The following is a 22158-nucleotide window of genomic DNA, read 5'->3' on the forward strand; positions in this document are numbered from 1 at the left end:
TCGCACCACAATAACGAAATTCATAACCCTTCACTCATAAGTGAATGTTTGAGGTAATCCGTAATCCTCTTCGTTCTCTTCAGCTGATTTTAATGTCTAACACTAAGGCTTAAAAAACACGTATGATCAATGAAAGTGAAGTTAATAATTAGGAAAGAACTTGCAAAATGAAAATGTGAAAGACAATGGGAGAACCCTCCACCCCCAAACGATGGACACGATATGGTCCATCATACTCACAAACCCTTTAATCAAACGTGAGACTCCTCACGATAGAGTGAGTTCTCTGCCACTGAGCCACCGAGGCCTCCTGCTCGATTAGTGATTCCGATCATCTGGTCTGAGCAGAAACACATTTCATGACACACTGAAAGTTTTAAAAAATCATTTGGTATGAGATCGCCTAACCTGAATGATCATTCTGCCGTGCCACGACGGCAATGCTAAACATAAATACAATAGAAATTGCCATAATTGCCTATTCCACCACTTAAAAGCATTGCCGTATTTTCTAACCTCACAACTTACAGACGGTGCCATAGTTGCTAATCATACTACTTACAGACGTTGCCATACTTGCTAATCATACTACTTACAGACGTTGCCATACTTGTTAATCATACTACTTATACATACGTTGCCATACTTCCTAATCATACTACTTACAGACATTGCCATACTTGTTAATCATACTGCTTACAGATGTTGCCATACTTGCTTACCATACTACTTACAGACGTTGCCATACTTGCTAATCATACTACTTACAGACGTTGCCATAGTAGCTAAGTTAATCATACTACTTACAAACGTTGCCATACTTGCTAATCATACTACTTACAGACGTTGCCACACTTGCTAATCATACTACTTACAGACGTTGCCGTAGTAACTAACTTAATCATATTACGTACATACGTTGCCATAGTTGTTAATCATGCTACTTACAGACGTTGCCATAGTTGTTAATCATACTACTTACAGGCGTTGCCATACTTGCTAATCATACTACTTACAGACGTTGCCGTAGTAACTAACTTAATCATATTACGTACATACGTTGCCATAGTTGTTAATCATGCTACTTACAGACGTTGCCATAGTTGTTAATCATACTACTTACAGGCGTTGCCATACTTGCTAATCATACTACTTACAGACATTGCCATAGTTCCAACATACTACTTACAGATAGAGATGCCAAAAAAAAGGCTTTTTTGAATCGATGGTTTTTTTCACATAAAAAGCCGGCTTTTTTGGGAAAAAAACGAGAATTTTGGAAATTTTGGCTTTTTTCATTTTCATGATTTTTCTATTTAAATAGCTTTCTTATAGTATATTCTATAGTTAGATAAGAATTCCATGACCTAAATGCGATATTTCGCTCTGAAATTCACCATCAAGATGGATGGAGCACATGTTTTACAAATTAAAACTAACTTGAAGAATGTAGTATTTGAGGGCAATTTTACAGGTTATTTAACTTGATTTTGAGTTATCGACATTTTTTTTCTTCTTTAGATCATTGTAATTTGTCATCCGTGTTTCATTTCTAAGAGCTTAGTACTCTAGCTTCTAGCGCAAAAGTTAAACTTACGTTTTTCTATATATCCGTCAAAGCGTACGGTAGGTTTTCAATATATCCGTCAAACCGTACTTCCACATTTCTGTTATATTGTAGCTGTCCAGCGATTTAGCAATAACTTTTCCAGACACAACCTTGAATACCAATTTGTACAAATAATCCGTAGCGGATTTGGAAAAGTGCTTTAGGAGGGGTTTCTCTTTTTGCGTGTTCGTTTTCTAAAAAGTCCTAATTTTATTTGGGAGGTGCTTGAAGTTTATGAGTACAGGCATAACTTTCGTTATATGTTTAGCAATAATCTTCCGGATACAACCTTAAAGATCATTTTATACTGAGAATCAGTGGTGGATTTAGAAAAGCATTTTGGGAAGGGTTTTTCTTACTAATGTTTAGTTTTTCTAAACATTCGGAATTATTTGACGGGAGCTTAAAGTTTATGAGTAAAGGCATAACTAATAGATATTTCGTTTTCTGCAGACATTCCGTAACTTTGGGGGACAGGCTTCAGTCCAAAAGACCGCCCCCCTAACCTTCGCAAAACCGTCACTGCTGGTAATTAGTAATAACGATTTAAAAACAATAAGAAAGGAAGTCGGCCAACTCACAGTGCACGCACTATTTCTACATTCACACATGGAATGAAGAAAAGCTTTGTCAGAATGGTCGAATGCTGGGTTGAATCCCTGACTTACCGATAGAAGCGTAAAAGCTAACCACTCAGTCATGTTTGTTGTGCAGTTGTATTTAGCTTAACTTAAATATATTCCGTAGTCCTTTGTTGGGGTGAGGGGGGGTCCGTAATGATATGTTGAATCCCTCTTGTTAAAAATTAACAAAACTTGAGGATTGGGTAAACCGTGATGGTGGTTATATAAAACTTAACTGTAGAATTTCAAGAATATACAAAACCAAAAGCTCTAGATGTGCAGCCTTTAAGTATATCATATAAATCTAAGTATTTCTCTTATGGTTTATTTTAATTTTATTTTGTTTCAAAAAGAGGGTATGGAATATTTTGAAGTAAAAATACTACATACAATTTTGCTAGTTATTTGTGTATTTTTTAAAAAGAAGTGTTTACTTTTAGGGTTGGTTGGTTTACACCAACTTTTCTTTTTTTAATAACTGGTTTAAACCAAAAAAAATTAAATAAATAAAAGAACTAGAAATTCGAATCGTGTGAACTTCATGATGACATTTCCACATATCAGACCACCTGCAATAGTTTTATTTCCCTTTCACGTTTTAATCAAGGTGTCCCATGTTCAATTCTCGGTCAAACAACAACGCTTCTTTCATGCGTAAACCAAGTAGCGGTTCGGATGTCAGTTTAAGCGAAAGTCTTCTCCTTAACCTCGGTATTACGTAAGGATGTTAAGTCTAAACCAGCGTTTCCCAACCGGTGTGCCGCGGCACACTGGTGTGCCGTGAATGGGCCGCTGGTGTGCCGCGAGGAAATCGAAACAAATTATTAATTCTATAGCAATCAAATTGCAAGACAAAGGAAAAATGTATATTTGTATTTCACATTATTATGAACCTCTACTATGAATCTACAACTTTAAGTTTCATACCGTGTTACTTTTCTGTTCACTTTTAATGTTAAAAAAAGTATTTGTTATCACTGTTACGACTATTATTGCTTCTTTATTGCTGCAGACTATTTCGTAACTTGAAATTTTAAAATATCATTCAATCCTTTCGACAAAGCGAACATGCATATAAATTACCTACATTTGTGTTTTGAAACTAAAAGAGATTTGTTTGTTCGTTCGTTATTTAGTGATCTTTCTTCTTAGTGAAAGGTTGGACACAGTTTTCGAAAAAGAAAGCTTAGTTTTAAAAACTTGAGTCCAATATTTCATTGCAATTGTTTTCTATTTTTAAATTAAAATTAAAATTAAGCATAATGATTTATCACGGGGAAGAACCAGTGATTGAGCTTTCTTCTCTGTGAGAAGATCAGTAATCACAGAAAAAAAAAAATACCACGGTATTATATATATTTACAAATAATAACTATGAGTGTGCCGCGAGAATTCAAGTTACACCCATAGTGTGCCGCAAGTTGAAAAAGGTTGGGAAACGCTGGTCTAAACATACGAAACGAAACCAAATTGTATATTTCTGCATGCCTAAATGCCTGTTTTATAAATAAGCCAAAATAGCTGAAATATATTGATAGAAATTGGCAAAATTTATCGATTGCCTACGTAGCTTCCAACATTAGCTTGGATTGGACTTTCAATTATATCTACGTACTAAAATTGTAATTTAATACCTCAGTTTTAGCGTACGGTACTGATTATGATATGTTGACCTTTAAATTTTATATGCAAAGCAATAACAGGATTTTCCCGTTATTGTTTTACATTTCAAGTAATGACGGGATTTTTCCGACGGCTAGGGTGGGAGCTTCTCAATTAAGAAATTTACTGACCGGACTTCTTTAAGCTTATGTGACCTCTTCCAGCATAACCCTGTTGTTGCATAACAACACCAAGGCGAAACAAACTTATTTCTGTGAATATGTAATATAAATATATAAAGCAAAATATCTAAATCAAAAAACCTGGTTTAAACCCCAAAAAAGCCTGGTTTAAATATCCCCCCCAAAACGGGATTTTGGCATTTTCAAAAACAACCAAGATTCTTGCCAATTCTGCTTACTTTTTTTTATATAGAAGGTTAAAAATTCTTATTATATACATTGGTTAATCCTTTGGAATTCATAATGTAAATATGTTGAAGTAAAATTGTTTGAAATATCTTTTCGAAATTCGTGGTTTATTTTCGAGGTTTTTATATTATTATCAGCATCAAGCACTAATTAAATGACTTTTTGTGTTATAGAGAAGCGAAACAAAGTTTGCTTTATCAATTTAAAGCAGAATTTTGAAAAAAAAAAAAAAAAGCCCAAAATTTCCCAAGCAAAAAAGCGAAGCAGAAAAAACCGAGTTTTTTTCCAAGAAAGCCGGTTTTTTTCCGAGCCCTTGCATTTCTACTTACAGATGTCATGGTTACCGGCCCTTCCACTTATAAACAGGCCCGTATTTACGCACGGGTCACATGGGTCTGGGGCCGGGGCAGCATATTCAAAAAATCGAGATTAAATTATAGTATGGGGGAAAATTTGGCTGGCCATGAGAGATATGTTTAAGTGAGTTGTATATTGAAAAATGATTAACTATGCTTGGAAACATATCGACATTATTGTGTTGCATTTCGTGTAGACTAGTATTTAGTAGTTTTAGTGATTTTTGCTTTTATTTTGTATTCTATTTTTAGAAACACTATAATGCTTTGTATTTTGTCCGGTTTTTGATTATATTGTTGCTTACACATAACAGAATACGAACAAATATGGAAGAGGGGAGAGCAAAATTTTTTTGGGTCTAGGGTGTAAAATATCTAAACACGGGCTTGCTTACAGACCTTGATATGGTTGTCGAGCCTACCCCATCAGGAAGTCGCGGTCGGAAAGAGGGATTGCCACCGTCCACGATGACAGGCCGCCAGAAGCAGCCGGCATCCATCCGCGGCGGCAAGACGATCTACGTGTTCAAAGTTACCGACCATCAGAGTTGGCAAAACAGTCAGAAAGGCCTCTTCCCGATCCTCTGTCGACTCCTTATGCCGGCCTCTTTCCGACGGCGTCGCCGACTTATTTAGTGTTCATTTCCGGCTGTTTGCCGACTGCTCGGCAAGGCAACTATTCGTCGCGTTCGAAAATCGCGCGGAAAGACGCCGGTGTCCGGCGCTGGCAATCCGACCGCGGCATCTGGTCGACATGGACAAATTGTCCGACTGTAGGCGGTAGGATCCTGATGGGGTAGCATTACAGACGTTGCCATTGTTGCCAACCCCGCGCACTTACAGACGTTGTCATAATTGCTAACCTCACATCCTAGCACATACAGACATTACCATAGTTGCTAATCTTACAAATTAATTGAAAACGAATTTTTGGAGAAATCTACTTTTATCTTTCTATAACGTATTTTGTTGTAAATGTCTTTTCAGAGGCCTAATGCCACGATGCCATACAAACCAGGGTATGAAGAGGATGGCTTTCTCAAAAGTCTAAAACCTTTCGATCCAAAAGAAATTGAACTGAAAGCAGACAACTGCACCAAGGTGAGTTGTGAAAGTTTTACATTTTTGTTGCTGTAGGGGAGGTGTGAGAGTACATTATTTGTCAGTATTACTAATACCTTGCTAATCAGAATAAGAAAAGCGTAGTAGTTCTACAGACAGGAAAATGTTTACGTTCAATAGACTTGAATTTTAATCAAAAATCTCTAGTACAATAGTTTTTGAATGTAATCTACAGCATAATTAAATATTCTCTGAAGATATCAATGCAAATAATAGACAAATAAATATGTATTTAATTTTTTACTCTGGTTTTCTAAACATGTAAACATAGGGAAACAGAATTCTTGAATGATTAGTGATATACATTTGGTTTTATGCGGGCATCAATTTAATACTCTGATTTCAAAATTGTATGTTTTGTTGTGTTTCGTGTTACCTGTGCTGTCAGTGAAATCTGATCGCCGTATTACTTTCTTACCTTCTACGTAGGCTATCCCGTTTGGCTAGCAGTGGAAAATACTTACTGAAGAGCACGTCATCGTTAGGTGTTATATTCTTTTATTCGTCACCCACAAGTTCCAAACAAGTCAATTTCTGTTATCTTCATTATTATTATTATTATTATTATTATTATTATTATTATTATTATTATTATTATTATTATTATTATTATTATTATTATTATTATTATTAATTGTAATAAATTTGTAAGATATCAAATCACCTTGGCCATCAAGCTACTTTTCACAATTTTGTGTTAATGGTTTAAAAGTGATTTTGTAGATGTCAAATTTGTTTTATTCACGATCATATATAAATAGGCAAAGTATTGTATAGAGGTTAGGAAATACACAAGTACACACAATGGCGTAACAGAGGGGCCCACAGGGCCTGCATTGCGACGGGGGCACCGCGAAGCAAATGCCAAGAACTATAGACTACAAAAAGTGAACTGAATACGGAATATCCATTTCCCTGAACAACATTATTTACTTTAGAAAAGAAATATATGCTCTGGGTGAAAATTCATCCTTTCTAGCAACATCAGTTTAAAAAATCATCTTAGCACTCGAAAGTTAAGGGAAAATGATTTTTGCCTTTTGTGGTGAGTATTAATTTTAATTGTAATTTTATGATATTCCATGGATAACTATTGTCTTCTACAGGGACATAATATATGGGCAGGGAAAGCGGGGCCCAAAAATCCTGTGGGGAGGCCCGACATTTTTGCGTTACGCTACTAGCTACACAGGCACGAGAGACAAGACGCCTCCCCGCAGTCGAGTAGTTAAAAGTGTAGCTAGATCGTGAACACATCCGAGTTCAATTGATGTGATATTCCCACCAGTGCCGTGCCGTGGGAACGAGCGCGGGGCGACGTCCCAGGACGCCGAAATAAGGCGGCGCAAAATTCGGGAGGAAAAAAGAAGAAAAGAAAGAAAAAAAAGAGGAAAAATTACTTGGAATATTACTAGTATGTACTTAAATCCTATTCCTGTATTAGGAAGTGGTCCTATAATTTTACTCATGTTAGGAAAATGCATGTACATATATATAACATGGAAGGAAAAAAGTAATAAAAAGTGCTCAAAATCAAGGAAAAGCAGAGTTTATTTTTGAAAATTTTCTTTCGCTTCGCGCTATGGTGGCGCTTTCGCGGCTGGTCTGTCGACCTCACTCATATGTACAGGGGCGCCATCGTATATTCTCGCCCCAGGCGCTGATTTTCCACGGCACGGCACTGATTTCCACTTTCATAATAATAATAATAATAATAATAATAATAATAATAATAATAATAATAATAATAATAATAATAATAATAATAATAATAATAATAATAATGATAATAATAATAATAATAATAATAATAATAATAATAATATCTGAAGAAGAAATCAATAAATAATACAATTAATACTTGAAAATTTGCTTATAAACTTCCGTGAACAAAAACAAATAATTTTCTTCTTTAAGAAAAATGAGAAAAAATTTTGACAGAAGCAAAAAACTATTTTCGTGTATTCTTCTTTAAGAAAAAGTGAAAAGAAATTTTGACAGAAAGAAGAAAAAAATATTTTCGTGCATTTCCAAGGAAAGGGATCAAATGAGGCCACATTACAAGGTTTCTTATTTTTTTTTTTTAAATGTAATTATATAATAAAAATAACAAACGTGAATATGAGGTTGAAATGAACAAAATTTTAAAGTCCAAACATCTTAGGAATCCTACTGAAAAAAAAAAAAAAATTGAACACACGACAAAGATTACCTTCATCCTCTTAGTTTCTGGGTTTAAATATATTTTATTGAATATTTCATGATCCACCCAGAGAGGAAAAATTCTGACTCCACTTCTGTCCATTCCACAGTTCCCCTTCTACGAAAAAAGTTTTTGAATAAGTGTCACCCAAACAGAAAACAATAACATGATTGTTTCCATATTTTGCACTCAACCTGTAGAATTCATCGTTGCCAGGCTGAGAAATAAATCCCACTGCGTAAGAATTTTCCACACGGAGGTGGAAAAGAATTGAGGGAATATTTTAGCGAAATGTCTTAAATGAAGGGGATTTTCTGATTATCTTGCACTTGAAGTATGCAATTAACTTGAAACACTCTTCGAATCAAACATTGGTTATTTTTGCGTTTAGTTTCCGAGAAAATAGTTTTCTTAGTAATTTCACTGGTCGTCTTTCGTCTGTGAAGCATACATAATGAATCATTGTCCCCAAAGACCTTTGACCTTAGCAATCTTCTTCAAGAGGAAAGAAGATTTGCCTTACAAATCGTTCTCCAAAATCGTTAGAATGATTCAAAATGAGAAACAATGAGAAACGCCAAAGCAAATTATATAAAAAAAAAAAATCGATTGCCGAAATTATAGTAGGTTTCTTCCTTGTGATTCCTCCAGCAATACGATGCACTATTTTGTTTAGTAAAAGAGCAGTTGGTTATGCTACTTAGCTCTGTTTAGAGAATGGGTCATTATTTCACGATTATTTTAGTCATAGACCCTAATTCGTGTTTATAGTACATGAATACCTCAATTATTGCGATTTCGATTATCGCGATTTTCGATTTATCTCGGTTTGTAATTTGATATCAAAATTCAATATATTTTAAGAATATTATAAAGCAAGATTCGTGTTTTTATATATACAGGGTGTTAATGAACTATACCGACAAACTGTAAGAGGTGATTCCTCACATCAAAATAAGAGAAAAAGTTTATATGGACCTATGGCGAAAAGTGCATAGTTTCAGAGCTAGGACTGTCCAAAATCGCGAAAAATAGCTAAATTTTAACAGGTCCTATTTCGAATTCCAGAAACTGTCGATGGTGGTCCTTATCAGCGTAAAGAAAGCCACGCATACACAATCCAAAAGTGCGTATTTCATCGATTTTCAATAGGTATACAAGTCATCGTATATAAGAATCATGGTGTGCTTAGATTTAACTATTTATTCCCTACACGGTGTAACTCTCAGATATGCTCTCAATGGAGTTTTCAGATATAACCTGATTTCAAGGAGAGTCCAAAGTAGGCAGGAGTTAAGCCTTGACAATAATGGACATAAAATGCTTTGGAGGGAGGTCGGAAGTGTTAGGAACCGTCAGCTCCATGTTTTTAGTGTTCGGAATAACGTGTGGTGCGATGTATTTCGTCACGGTATATTTCACGTTTTCTTCACTTATAAGCGTGAAAGAAAACATCGCAGCATGCGTTTTCCCGAGACGAGAGACCGTGCTGCTGATAATCCTTAACACTTCCGACATCGCGCCAAAGGATTTCGTGTTCACTGCTGTCAAGGCTTATCGTTTGCCTACTTTGGACCAATCATAGAATCAGAGCATATCTCAAAATTCGGTTGATGATGGCATGTCTAGGAATTTCACCCTGTAGGAAATATTCTGTACACCCATTGAACATCAATAAAATATGCAGTTTTGGATTACGTATGCGTGACTTCCTTTACGTTAATAAGGATCATCATCCACAGTCTCTCGAATTCGAAATATGGCCTCTTGAAATTTGGCTTTTTCACGATTTTGGACAACCCTAGCTCTGAAACTATGCACTTTTCCCCACAGGTCCATATGAACTTTTTCTCTTAATTTGATGTAAGGAATCACCTCTTACAGTTGGTCGGTATAGTTCATTAACACCCTGTGTATGTATTACTGAGTACAGGAATAGTGATATTTATCAAATTGAGGGATGTTTATAGGGTTACAGCATACTGAAATGCCAAAATCCGGCCACACTTTCCCTTGAATAACTCGTTATATACACGAAGCATATAATAAGAAACAGAATCATGGTGTGCTTAGATTTAACTATTTAAATATGCTTATTGGATACGGGAGGAACATAAAGGGTTGACGCGAGCAATTGTCATTCCAAGATAACCAATTCCTATATTCCTCATTCAGCGCTATTACTAACACGATAGACTACATTATAAGACAATACGCGTGAGCTTAGAAAATGAGAAGAAATCAGGAAATTTCATAAAATGTATCCGGACGGAAATTTTTACCCTGAAAATGCGGATATGTCCGAATAAACGCAGGAGCGTGCTAACTTTAGAATTTGGTATTCATTAGAGATTTTTCTAAAAAAAAAAAAAAAAAAAAAAATCCTGAGAGAACCTGGCATCACTAATAAAATTTAAATTTTAATCTGAGTAACGTATATAACTGATTGAATTCTTTTTTTCTTTTTGTTTAGATTTTAGTATGGCACACACAAACCAAACAGAACAGTCCATCTGCAGCTTTAAATATGACCAAGTATGGTAACACAAATCTTGTATTGTTAAAACAACAAATCGTATAGCGTTTAAGGAGACAACATCAGGAACATAGAAGGCCTCGTAGAAGGAAAGCACGCCGAAGGCAGGGATTGGACGAGTAGACGAAGATTCACAATGGTTTGAATTATCAATTCATTATGATTCTCACACCCTCTCCTGTCCGAAAAAGAAAAACAGGGGAAATATATATATTTTTTCTGTATTCACAAGGGAGAGGCGAGTGTGTAAAAGGTAACATATCGGAGAGCCAAGCATAGTATGTCTTCCAGACAAACAAGAACAAGGTATTTGAGTACTGGAATAGTAATCAGGGAGGTAATTGAAACTAAGATAAATAAATAATAACAGAAAGTGTGTATGATTGTCCATGATTATTTCAATAGCTGTAGCCAGATTTTTTTTATTTATTTATTTAGTGACAAAAATCAAACCAAATATTATATTTGGTTCGTAGAAATAGCAATAGAAAAAAATGTCGGTTACGAAATGTCTTGGAAGGACAGCTGGAAAAAATCCACATACATTAATTATTATTAGTATACCCTGGCCGGTGAACGATGATTTCTGACAACTCAGCTCGCGAAGACGACTGAGGAGTGCGGTGTTGCCATGTGCTTCTCGCGCAAGGAGAGAATCGTCTGCTTTCTCGTTGAGGGTGAGAGGGGGGTGAGTGAAAGTTTGGCAATGTGCGCTGGTTACCATGGAGACGCGACTGGTTCTGAGCCTAAGATTGGTTGACCTGCTGTCTTCTGCTCGCTCGGTGAAGCCTTGTGCAAAGCTGTCAGAAATCATCGTTCACCGGCCAGAGTATAGTATGTAAAGATTTTGCAGAAAACTGTAGGAACATTGTGTGTGTGTGTGTGTGTGTGTGTGTGTGTGTGTGTGTGTGTGTGTGTGTGTGTGTGTGTGTGTGTATGCAATGCAAGATGAGTAACGACAACTTAGAAACTGAGTTTATTAAGTTATACTGAGATTACTGAGATTATTTAATATTTTGAATGAAAAACTATACATATATAGTGGTTTTGGTTTCGTTAATAGTATTTCAAAAGAAAAATACCTCATTGACTAATAACTGTTGGAATGGTGCTTTTTTAAAAAAAATGTCCGGTAGCACATAAACCCACACGTTACAGTAAAGCTAATTTCCAGCACCGCTTGTATGTAAACATGACATACAGTGTGAGTGACAATCATTTGCATTAACCTGACATTAGTAGGATGGGGTCCCGAAGATCTTTAAATATTTATAATGCTCAGTAGCCTGTGTCGTGTATGGCATCATATAGCAGTTACGAGAGGAGAAACTATAGTGTGGCCCACTGAATACTGCTATGCATTGTTAAAATGTTAGTTTAAAATACTTGATCTGTGAGATACCACCTTACTAACGCCAGGATAAGTATAGTCTCTGTAGAGAATATTTCTGAAAGAATTCTGATATGTCGTAAGTAAAGCAAAAGATTGTTGTTTACTAGCTTACTTCAGGCCGAATTGCTATTAGGAAGAGTAGATGTTCAATAACATTAATTCATCATGTCCATAGTGCAAGCAGCGTAACGAATGTATCACCAAACTTTTGAGGTGCGTTGAATGAAGCAAACGACACGAGTACATTTGTATGAATGCCCATCCCCCGAGCAAATCCACAAATTTACTATTCTTTTACATAAATTTACAATTCTTCCACCTAAATTTACCATTCTCCTTCCCAAATTCACCAATCTTCCACCTAAATTAATCATTCTCCGTACTAAATTCACCATTCTTCCAGCTAAATTTGCCATTCTCCTTTCCAAATTTTATCAATCTTCCAACTTAATTAATCATTCTCCTTCCAAATTTACCGTTCTTCCACCTAAATTTACCATTCTTCTTTCCAAATTTTACAATTCTTCCACCTAAATTTACCATTCTTGTTCTCAAATTTACATTCTTCCACCTAAATTTACCATTCTTCTTCCCAAATTCACCATTCTTCCACCTAAATTTACCTTTTTCCTTCCCAAAATCACCATTCTTCTATCTAAATTTACTTTTCTCCTTCCCAAATTAACCATTCTTCCACCTAAATTTACCTTTTTCCTTCCCAAAAATCACCATTCTTCTATCTAAATTTACTTTTCTCCTTCCCAAATTAACCATTCTTCCACCTAAATTTACCTTTCTCCTTCCCAAATTCACCATTCTTTCACCTAACTTTACCATTCTTCTTCCCGAATTCACCATTCTTCCACCTAAATTTACCTTTCTTCTTCCCAAATTCACAATTCTTTCACCTAAATTTAGGCACTCTTCTTCCCGAATTAACGATTCTTCCACCTAAATTTATCTTTCTCCTTCCTAAATTCACCATTCTCCCACCTAAATTTACCTTTCTCCTTTCCAAATTCACCATTCTTTTACCTAAATTTACCATTCTTCTTTCCGAATTAACCATTCTTCCATCTAAATTTATCTTTCTCCTTCCCAAATTCACCATTCTTTCACCTAAATTTACCATTCTTCTTTCTAAATTCGCCATTCTTCTATTTAAATTTATTTTTCTTCTTCCCAAATTCACAATTCTTTCACCTAAATTTAGGCACTCTTCTTCCCAAAATCACCATTCTTCTACCTAAATTTACCTTTCTTCTTCCCAAATTCACAATTCTTTCACCTAAATTTAGGCACTCTTCTTCCCGAATTCACCATTCTTCCACCTAAATTTACCATTCTTGTTCTCATTTACTGTTTTCCTCAATTGGTGGAATGAGAATGGGGGACGGTAAATCAAATAAAATGTGTGTCTTCTCGAGAGTACTGCTTGTAGTTGAAAGCAAACGGGCACAAAAGGGGATAAATTCACCTCTTTGAAAAAAAGAAATGAATTCTTTAACGTCCCACGATTATGTACTTCAGACTAAATGAGACGAATGATCAGTGGTAATGAATGATTTATGAAATATTTGCTGGACTGAGACGGTAGGAGGAAACGGAACAACCCCAAGAAAACCCATTGAATGTGCGTCACAAACTCACGATATCTTACTTAAAATGTTGCCCAATTTTCATAAAATATTACGTGAGTTTCCTTCGAAGCTTTTCAATGGGATATATTGCTTAGGATTTTTTTTTTTTTTTTTTTGTTAGGAATAAAGAATGTATTTTCGCCAAATTAAAAAAAAATGAAAAATTCGCACAGTTTTAGTATGCACGGAATCAATAATTCAGTGCTTCACTGTGTCCCCTTAATGTTACACGATATGTGTTAACAATCCGGGCATTCACAAAGCGGCATGTATGGTACAATCCATGTATTGTCCGACCACACAATTCCTCAGGAACATGCGTAGTGGTATTATGTAAGCCGTGTCTTTAACGAATACCTAAAAAGAATCCGCGTGGCGAAAGATCAGGCGAACGGATTGTCCAGGAAGGAGGAGCTTGTCTGTCAACTACACTTACTGAACGTCGAATCAAAGCACTGTGATTGGCCAATGCTCACACGTGAAAATGAGAGGAAACGCCATGCGTCTGCAACATATTTCAAATGTGGACAGGTGCTCTTCTTAATGGTGCAGCTGATAACCTATGCAAGTTAGTAAACAGTTATTCTATTCACTTATGGAATTTCACAATTCTTTATTATGCATATTTGTATTGTGTTATCAATTTATCTTATACTGGTATAGACTGTCTACAATATTAAAAAAAAAAAAACACTTTAAAGTATACAGTCTTAATATCACAAGAATTAAAACTACGTTTCAACGTACTTTGCTATTTTTATGTGTTATCTAAACGCTGTTAAATTACATAAGTGCATGAATATTGAAAAGAAATAAAGTTGTTTTAAAAAAACGGTCACAGATGACACATTATTATTATTTCTAAATTAGTGGTTAATTAACCATCAAGTGATGATAATTGTAGTGCTCAAATTCTTCTTCTCTCTCTAATTAATGTTTGTATTATAAATTTATGACATATAAAGTGATGATTTTCTGTATGAAAGTAGGAATTTTAAAATCAAAGTAATTGTTGTATAAACATATAACAGAATTAGGGTATATATAGTCTAATTGGACGCTGATTAGGTATAACTAGATAAATCGGCATTATTTGAAACCTTTGTGTGATCCTAAAAGGCCTAATTACTGCGAAATTAAAATGCCACTAATTTTACAGTAGTCGTGTGATATCTTCAAATAGATAAAAGATAATCGAAATGTGGAACAAGAGCTTGCTAGACAATATTATTTTGCATGAGATACCGTTATCAAGAGTCACCTAGGAGCTTTCCGTTTGCAGCCATTTATAAACGCGAAAATAAATGTCGATTTTCTAAATCGCTGAAAATCGAAAGCAGATAAGTGAATCGTGATAACGGTATCTCATGTAAAATAATATTATCTAACAGCAAGCTCTTGTTTCACTCTTCGATTATCTTTTATCTATTTGAAGATATCACATAATTACTGTAAAATTAGGGGTATTTTAATTTCGCCGTGATGGGGCCTCTTAATACACAACGTAATGTTCTTCATGTTGTGTGTATCATGGATATCTACTATGTTGACAGTGCTTAAGGTCCTTCCCTAAGTTCATTTTCAATTCTGTTGAGTTTTAATGAATAATTGGAGGACAATGAAGAATGTATAAAAATGAGCCAGATAGAAAGGATGTAGTCAGGGGCATCATTTAGGGAGGGCAGGAGGGGGCAATTGCCCCCCCCAAGAGTTTGAGGAATACATATACTTTAATCGATTGTCTACTAATATACTAGTACAAAACGTAAAAGTCTTATGTCGGTGGTGCTCTTGCCCCCCTCAAGCGAAGTGTGAAATGACGCCCCTGGACGTAGTGTTACGATATGAACTAATAATTGTTTTCAAGGCCTTTCATCTAGTGTAGAAATTCGGGTGCTCAGCAATTACGACGTCATAAAGTGCACACTCAAATTTCCGGTCTATAAGAAAAGATTTGGAAAGGAGTATTAGTCAAGGCCTTTCGTCTAGTGTAAAAATTTGGGTGCTCAGCAATTACGACGTCATAAAGTGCACACTCAAATTTCCGGTCTATAAGAAAAGATTTGGAAAAGAGTATTTGTCAAGGCCTTTCGTCTAGTGTAGAAATTTGTGTGCTCAGCAATTACGACGTCATAAAGTGCACACTCAAATTTCCGGTCTATAAGAAAAGATTTGGAAAAGAGTTTTTGTCAAGGCCTTTCGTCTAGTGTAGAAATTTGGGTGCTCAGCAATTACGACGTCATAAAGTGCACACTCAAATTTCCGGTCTATAAGAAAAGATTTGGAAAGGAGTATTAGTCAAGGCCTTTCGTCTAGTGTAAAAATTTGGGTGCTCAGCAATTACGACGTCATAAAGTGCACACTCAAATTTCCGGTCTATAAGAAAAGATTTGGAAAAGAGTATTTGTCAAGGCCTTTCGTCTAGTGTAGAAATTTGTGTGCTCAGCAATTACGACGTCATAAAGTGCACACTCAAATTTCCGGTCTATAAGAAAAGATTTGGAAAAGAGTATTTGTCAAGGCCTTTCGTCTAGTGTAGAAATTTGTGTGCTCAGCAATTACGACGTCATAAAGTGCACACTCAAATTTCCGGTCTATAAGAAAAGATTTGGAAAAGAGTTTTTGTCAAGGCCTTTCGTCTAGTGTAGAAATTTGGGTGCTCAGCAATTACGACGTCATAAAGTGCACACTCAAATTTCCGGTCTATAAGAAAAGATTTGGAAAGGAGTATTAGTCAAGGCCTTTCGTCTAGTGTAAAAATTTGGGTGCTCAGCAATTACGACGTCATAAAGTGCACACTCAAATTTCCGGTCTATAAGAAAAGATTTGGAAAAGAGTATTTGTCAAGGCCTTTCGTCTAGTGTAGAAATTTGTGTGCTCAGCAATTACGACGTCATAAAGTGCACACTCAAATTTCCGGTCTATAAGAAAAGATTTGGAAAAGAGTTTTTGTCAAGGCCTTTCGTCTAGTGTAAAAATTTGGGTGCTCAGCAATTACGACGTCATAAAGTGCACACTCAAATTTCCGGTCTATAAGAAAAGATTTGGAAAGGAGTATTAGTCAAGGCCTTTCGTCTAGTGTAAAAATTTGGGTGCTCAGCAATTACGACGTCATAAAGTGCACACTCAAATTTCCGGTCTATAAGAAAAGATTTGGAAAAGAGTATTTGTCAAGGCCTTTCGTCTAGTGTAGAAATTTGGGTGCTCAGCAATTACGACGTCATAAAGTGCACACTCAAATTTCCGGTCTATAAGAAAAGATTTGGAAAAGAGTATTTGTCAAGGCCTTTCGTCTAGTGTAGAAATTTGTGTGCTCAGCAATTACGACGTCATAAAGTGGACACTCAAATTTCCGGTCTATAAGAAAAGATTTGGAAAAGAGTTTTTGTCAAGGCCTTTCGTCTAGTGTAGAAATTTGGGTGCTCAGCAATTACGACGTCATAAAGTGCACACTCAAATTTCCGGTCTATAAGAAAAGATTTGGAAAAGAGTGCTTGTCAAGGCCTTTCGTCTAGTGTAGAAATTTGGGTGCTCAGCAATTACGACGTCATAAAGTGCACACTCAAATTTCCGGTCTATAAGAAAAGATTTGGAAAAGAGTTTTTGTCAAGGCCTTTCGTCTAGTGTAGAAATTTGGGTGCTCAGCAATTACGACGTCATAAAGTGCACACTCAAATTTCCGGTCTATAAGAAAAGATTTGGAAAGGAGTATTAGTCAAGGCCTTTCGTCTAGTGTAGAAATTTGGGTGCTCAGCAATTACGACGTCATAAAGTGCACACTCAAATTTCCGGTCTATAAGAAAAGATTTGGAAAAGAGTTTTTGTCAAGGCCTTTCGTCTAGTGTAGAAATTTGGGTGCTCAGCAATTACGACGTCATAAAGTGCACACTCAAATTTCCGGTCTATAAGAAAAGATTTGGAAAGGAGTATTAGTCAAGGCCTTTCGTCTAGTGTAGAAATTTGGGTGCTCAGCAATTACGACGTCATAAAGTGCACACTCAAATTTCTGGTCGATACGAATAGCTTTGGAAAAGTATATTAATTTACTTAATATTTTTGTAGTATTACTCTCCATATCTTTAATATTTTTCAAAATGATTTACTATTTTTAAAAAATGAGCTGTAGCGAAGATGATTATACAAACAGTTTGCAAAATCAGGTTAATTATGACAGTGTAGGAATAGATTGCATGCATACATAGTCACTCAAAAACAACTGGGGGCCTAGACCCCACTGATTAAATTCACTTCCCCCCCCAAAAAAAATTACGTCAACTCGAACCCTTCTTGTCTTAGTGTTGTGGCAGGTGCCCTCGTTTCGATCCAGCATTTGGCGCCTATAATTTTAATTATCATATCGAAATCCTATGGTTAAGCCAGTGTATAAACCAGATATATGTATCATAAAAGAGAGAAGAAGATGATTTAGAAATTCCATATCGTGTTTTTTTGTAAAAATAGATATGTAAAGGGCTTCCATATTTGTTGATATCCTAAGTAAAAAGTACGTAACACATATCATTTTTTGTCTTTGAGTCCATTTCATATGAATGCCTTACTTTACAAGTCCATAACTTTTTCCTCCCCTTTTTCAACGAAGTATGTCCGGGTTATTTATCAGAATTGATAATAATGTTTAATGCGTAGGGAAAATGCAGGTACTGTTATTTTTTAAGATATTACGGTTTGTCATATTTAGCTAGTGGAATTAATGGTTAGTAGTCTTTTTAAAAAATAATTACCAGTAAAAAAGAAAAAAAGCACGACAAAACTATTAGTCGAAACTTTTAGTAACAGTAGAGCTTTGGTTATGTTCATACGAATGCAGAGTATAATTCAACTCTTTTTTTTTTCTTTTTTGTTCTTTTGTAAATCTGGCAACACTGTACATATGGCGGGAAAGCATTTAACACTAAATTATTTCTTAATCTACACACCTTGTTACCATTGTATTTTTCTGCAACGTTCAATTTAGTTAGAATTTTATCCATAGATATTACTTAAAGAAATCAGCATTGCTAGTACTAATCTTTCAATGATAAACTAGAGCTCTCTCGTGGCTAAGCGGTTAGCGTACGCTCCTTTGACGTGAGAGATCCGAGTTCGATTCCCGGCGGGAGCTCGTGTGATTCGGACCCCACGATAAACTGTAGGTCTACATCTGATATAACCTCGCTGCTAAAAGGTCAGTCGCTAAACTCAAATAAACCCGATGATAAGCTGAAATCGCACTCACAATCATAAGAAACTTGAAAGGTATAGATGTATGAGGGATAATGGGAAAGAAACATAATCAATACAGAGCAGGATTTAAAGAAAAAATAATAATTTGGTCACTAGCCTCAAAATTTATTGGCAACACAATTCAACATTATTAATATTAACTGGAAAATACGAATAGAGCTGTATGTATAGGTGATACATAACATATATGGCAAATTGTATCACTTAGTTGGTCGTTGAAAATAAATTTGGACAATGTTGACGGTGCATATGATAGGGTAAGACAGTGTTGCCAAACTGATGAATCTACTCCAAATTTGGGAATATTTCGCCATCCAAAAAATAAATTTGGATAATGCTGATGGTGATGGTATATATGACGGATACGACAGTGTTATCAGGACAATACTGACGGTGCATATGATGGAGTAAGGCAGTGTTGCCTAACGGATTTATGTATTCCTAAATTCGGGGATAGTTCGATGTTCAAAATAAATTTGAACAATATTGACAGTGCATATGATGGGGTATGGCAGAGTTGCTAAACGGACGTACTCCTAATCTTGTTATCTGAATCTAATTTGTATGACTTATTTTTCTAGTGAGGTCTTTTCTTTTGTGTTGAACAAGCGGAATATTGAATTTTAGCGTATCGTTGTGCTTTAAGCAGTCACAAAGATGGAAATTATCACAACGAAAGTAGTTCCGAGACAGCATTTCAGATTTTGCTTGGGGGGGGGGGGGCTAGACGTCAATAGATTTCAGGATTTTTTTTATTAATATATATTATCGATATATACAAATTGACTCCTCCCAGAGCCCCAAATGATCCCCCTATTCCGAGATAAATTTATAATACTTAAAAATCCACATGATCGAAATCTGTCTAGTTTCGACTGATAATTTTGTCATACTTGTGCATATCATTGCTACCTTATTATATAATGTAGGGCCTATATGTATATATACAAGTGTGTAAAATATTTTCTATTGATATTGTATAATTGTTCAGTGTATGCTGATTGTTTGAAGAACTTGAATCTGATCGGTTGTTTTGATGTGGTCCTTGGAATAATCTAATTCTATGTGAGCTTTCAAAAACAAACAAACAAACAAACAAACAAAACTGTTTCTCCTGATGTTGCTTAATGTCAAAAAACAAGTGACTGTGACAATGAAGAAGACAAAATTAAGAAAATTCGTGTGATGTACTAATACTCTACATTGAAACAAACAAAAAGAAATCTGACCCCTTATTAAGTGAACTCTACATATATACTTACACAATAAATCATGTGAAAAATGTTGTGTCGTATCTTCGGATTTTGGAAAATTAAGAAGTGAGTGATGTGCGTCTCTGCACGTGTGTGTGTGTGGTTTAAATAAACATATATATGTATGTGCGTTTATGTTATTTTAAATTGTAAAGGACATGATTGTGCTTTTTTGTTAAGAAAAATGTTTGTGCCGATAATAAGCCTACATTTAGAGGGTAGGCCACAGCATGGGTAATCACAACACTAAGCATCTTTGAAAAGGCTAATGCACTCGTACAGGTAAGTTTAGTTAGTTACCAGTGAGAATGCAGCATTGGTATCTTTCAGTGGCGAAGAGTCCGACTGCCCAAATGGTAAGCACAATTACTGCTCGTCCAGGTGTTCTAATAGTCAGTTATTAAGTCTCCGTCGAAGGTAAGCATTTACTCCGATTCTCACTCAAATTCATATAACTTCTTATTGATTGATTCAATCATGGCCAAGCGGTTAGCGTACGCTCCTGTGGCGTTGGAGACCCGGGTTCGATTCCCGGCGGGAGCTCATGTAGTTCGGATTCCATATTGATCAGTAGGTCCATTTCTCATGTAGCCTGGCTGCTGGACGGGACGTTAAACTCAAAATCAACTCAACTCAATGGAAATTAATATTTCTTTCCAGTACAAAGCTATACGGCATAAGGGTATCATGAAGAAAATAAGAACCAAAATAAATTGCTACTATTGCTGGAATCGAACACTCCAACAACAAAGGCAGGTCCTTTCTTATACCCTTAATTGAAATTCTGGACATTATCCAGTGTTCAAAACTTTACAAGCCATCATTATTGGCCGTAATACTAAATAAATCAATTCAAGAAATTAAAGGCTAACAATCCTCCGATATATTTTAGAATCTGGCATTTAATTTGTGCAAATCCAGTGACCATGTTCAACTTTAGCACTAGCAGTATAATGATTATCTTTGGAAACACATCACAGTTGGTATTGGTACTGCCATGTATCGAACACATGCAATTTACTATAAAAATATTTGAGGCTGAAGAAGGTCTGATGTTTTGTATTGAAGAAATGTTAATTTACGTGCATTTGTACAAGAGAGTACCTGTATAATGAATTCATAATTACACAGTTCTCGCGTACGTGGTGTTGTCACTAACCCTAATTCTCAACCAGCTCCTCTATTGAAGCTCCTAATTAACCAGTTTGCCATATCGCTTTTCCAACTACAAGAAAAACTGACCACCCTACCCCTGCCTAACCGGCACTACCTAGCTATGTTAGAGTAAGTGGACTAGAACCTGCCTTCAGACAGAACACTCAGGTAAATACATTTTGTTTCCTTTCCGATGCTGCGTTCTCCTGTTAACCGGCATTTGTTAGCACACTTCCTGCAAGATAAGTAAACTTGTGTTGCGATTAACCATCATGTGGCTTACCCTGTATAATGACTTAAACATATTATATATGTATGTGTTTTTATGTGCTTATATAAAATATGTATAATTATGATAAAACTGTGTGTGTATACTGTATGTATGTGTGTGTGTGTTTAAATATATTTTGTTCCCTTTTATTTTTGCCATAAAAAAGCCAAAGAACAAATCACAAGATTAAAAAAAATAGATATACATGCAGCATTTGTATCAAATGCAGCATGTTGAAAAAATATCCATATATCTGTATTAAATGTCTTGTAATGTCAAACAAATTGTTTATTAGATTGTATTTGTTTATTTTTTTTTTTGTTAGAGTGTGTGTCCTTTCTAAAAAAAATAATAAATTTCGAATTAACTATAATGCCTCATATGTTTTTTTTTTCCTTCTGATATTTAGTGTCCAGGTCAGGGGTAAAAGTGAGGGTGAACGCGGGAAGGATGCCGTTTCCCTACTTCCAAAAATATCTATGGCATCCCTCCACTTCCTAAAAAAAAACAATGGGCAAAGGTGGGCACCGGGCACGGCGTGACGTCATACGTCCCCCTACCTTCTTAGTTTCGCTTTTGTCCCTGGTCTAGGTATGTTAGTAATGTCAGTAAATAAATACATAAAAAAATATTTTTGTTCTCAATGTTTTGTTTACTGGATAACATTTTGCATTGATTATTTTCCCCTCCTTTTTTAATATTGAACTCTTCACCACTTTC

General features: G+C 35.5%; 1 protein-coding gene across 5 annotated transcripts in view; it reads left to right on the top strand.

Annotated features, from left to right (window-relative positions):
- The window catches only part of GlcAT-P (Glucuronyltransferase P), a 261409-nt gene extending 239598 nt beyond the window's left edge, over nt 1-21811 (top strand). For all 5 annotated transcript variants that reach the window (XM_081739556.1, XM_081739558.1, XM_081739554.1 and 2 more), the window contains exons 5-6: nt 5609-5722; nt 10420-21811. In XM_081739556.1, the coding sequence (XP_081595682.1) occupies nt 5609-5722; nt 10420-10527 (222 nt within the window). In that variant the 3' untranslated portion in view covers nt 10528-21811. The remainder of the gene's footprint in view (nt 1-5608; nt 5723-10419) is intronic.
- Nucleotides 21812-22158: the final 347 nt, after the last annotated feature.

This window comes from Thermobia domestica, chromosome 15, assembly GCF_964235325.1.
Source record: "Thermobia domestica chromosome 15, izTheDome1.hap1.1, whole genome shotgun sequence".
Lineage (NCBI taxonomy): Eukaryota > Metazoa > Arthropoda > Insecta > Zygentoma > Lepismatidae > Thermobia > Thermobia domestica.